Source organism: Anarrhichthys ocellatus, unplaced genomic scaffold (assembly GCF_004355925.1).
Source record: "Anarrhichthys ocellatus isolate YVR2014 unplaced genomic scaffold, GSC_Weel_1.0 scaffold661, whole genome shotgun sequence".
Classification (NCBI taxonomy): Eukaryota; Metazoa; Chordata; class Actinopteri; order Perciformes; family Anarhichadidae; genus Anarrhichthys; species Anarrhichthys ocellatus.
The window spans coordinates 20,930-22,946 of NW_022280635.1; the positions used below are offsets into that span (position 1 = coordinate 20,930).

General features: G+C 39.8%; 1 protein-coding gene and 3 non-coding genes across 4 annotated transcripts in view; all 4 read right to left on the bottom strand.

Annotated features, from left to right (window-relative positions):
• The window catches only part of LOC116376865 (60S ribosomal protein L17), a 2,299-nt gene extending 610 nt beyond the window's left edge, over positions 1-1,689 (bottom strand). Inside the window, exons 1-3 of the mRNA XM_031838362.1 lie at positions 1,245-1,689; positions 971-1,069; positions 15-206 (exon numbers count right to left, since the gene is read on the bottom strand). Of these exons, the coding sequence (XP_031694222.1) occupies positions 15-206; positions 971-1,069; positions 1,245-1,346 (393 nt within the window). The 5' untranslated portion in view covers positions 1,347-1,689. The remainder of the gene's footprint in view (positions 1-14; positions 207-970; positions 1,070-1,244) is intronic.
• Positions 770-835, bottom strand: LOC116376869 (small nucleolar RNA SNORD58). The gene has a single exon (XR_004212154.1). It is a non-coding gene; the product is annotated as a small nucleolar RNA SNORD58 (small nucleolar RNA).
• Positions 1,133-1,199, bottom strand: LOC116376867 (small nucleolar RNA SNORD58). The gene has a single exon (XR_004212152.1). It is a non-coding gene; the product is annotated as a small nucleolar RNA SNORD58 (small nucleolar RNA).
• Positions 1,690-1,857: 168 nt separating the features above from the next.
• Positions 1,858-1,923, bottom strand: LOC116376870 (small nucleolar RNA SNORD58). The gene has a single exon (XR_004212155.1). It is a non-coding gene; the product is annotated as a small nucleolar RNA SNORD58 (small nucleolar RNA).
• Between the last annotated feature and the right edge of the window lie 94 nt (positions 1,924-2,017).

Genomic DNA, 2,017 nt, shown 5'->3' on the forward strand with positions numbered 1-2,017 from the left:
CCTCCTCCTCCTACCTTCTTCTTCTGGGCCACCTCCTCCTCTGGTTTGGGCACGATCTGCTCCTTCTCGGTGAGGATCATCTCGATGTGACACGGTGAGCTCATGTACGGGTTGATGCGTCCGTGAGCTCGATACGTGCGCCTCCTCATCTTCGGGGCCTTGTTCACCTGGATGTGCTCGATGACCAGGGAGTCCACGTCCAGACCCTGAGACCACAAGAAACCAGACCACAAGAGACCACATGAGACAAGGACCACACCAGACGTCTGAACTTTAATATTTTAGATTTACAGCAGATTAAAAACACATTTACAGATACTCTGAGTGTGTATTTGTACCGTCTATAGTACTACACACAGTAACTATAGAAACATTGAGTTAGTTCTGATTTGTTTGGGTCTGAAGTCATAATATTAATAACTATTAAATATTTAATATAAGAGCTAAAAGATATTTTATCTCTAATTTAACACAAATTTTAAATGAATATTCAGAAGGTATTTAAAACAAAAGCCGACCGAAATTAGAATATATTCATCTATAAATACAATAATAAATATAAGCAGCTGGTTGGTGCCATTAAAGCACCACAGAAGAAGAACTGTCAGGCTCATTAACTCAGAAGACTTTTACAATATTTCACCCATTTGTGTTTTTAAGAGCAAATTAAAACATCTTCAGTGTTTCTCAGCAGATGAAGTGAAAGCATGAATATTAACGTTTCTTCATCTTAAACATGTTTAAACTGAAGTGAGACTCAGAACATCAGATCGCTCAGATTTCATGTTTTCTCTTCACGTAGAATCAAAGGTGTCCTAAATAATCATCACTGCAGTCTGTTCACGAGTCTACGAGCTTCAGCAGCATCCTCTACATTACAAACATATTTATATTACATATATAGTTATACTCAGTTACAATGTGAGAATCTCTCATGTCTAAACTCAGTGCTGATGAGGCGTTCAGGTACCTTGAGCTCAGCGTTGCTCTCGGCGTTCTTCAACATGTGGAGCAGAAACTCGGCGCTCTTCTTGGGCCAACGTCCCTGAGTCCAGCCGAACTGTTTGGCCTGTAAACAACAACAGCTGTTAGACTCCGCCTCTCCTCCACCAGAACACCGAGCTCCTCTGCAGCCGCTCAGATGTAAACGGTCGTTTCATCTTTAATTCAAAGGTGTCCTAAGAAGCTCGTCACAGCAGCTCGTTAGCGGTTAAACAGTGGTTTTGTGGGCGGAGCCTCGTTACCTGAGCACACCTGCCGACGCCGCCGTTGTAGCGACGGAACGGGACGCACTGGTGCTTCACGATGACGTCTCTCAGGTACTTGTTGGCTTTACGGATGTGCATCCCTTTGATGGCCTGAGCCGTCTCACGGGTGTTCTGGTGGAGAAAACAAGCGTCCACAAAAAACAAACTCAATAAGACGAACGAGTTAGTTTCTCGTTGAAGCTACTTCTAAAGAAACAGCTGGTTTGTTATTGCTCTTAATATATTCTGTGTAAAAGTATTTTTATAGAAAACAGAACGTAAACTGTTTTCAGAGAATATCTCACATTTAATACACAATTAGATATAAATACACAGAATTCATGTATTTCAACAGCTCAACAGATTATATAATATCTGCTGATGCGAGTCGGCAGACAGACTGTCTTCATCGTTTTATAACATTCATATCAGATTATTGATTCATAAAGAGAACCTTTCTATTAAAAACAAGACTTTTACAATATTAATACATCGTGTTTCTATGAGCAACTTAAAACGTGAATAAAACATGAGAAGCTTTAACGTTTAGTCAAAAGGTTTCTTCTTCATCTTAAACATGTTTAAACTGAAGTGAGACTCAGAACATCAGATCGCTCAGATTTCATGTTTTCTCTTCACGTAGAATCAAAGGTGTCCTAAATAATCATCACTGCAGTCTGTTCACGAGTCTACGAGCTTCAGCAGCATCCTCTACATTACAAACATATTTATATTACATATACATACATACATACATATATATACACATA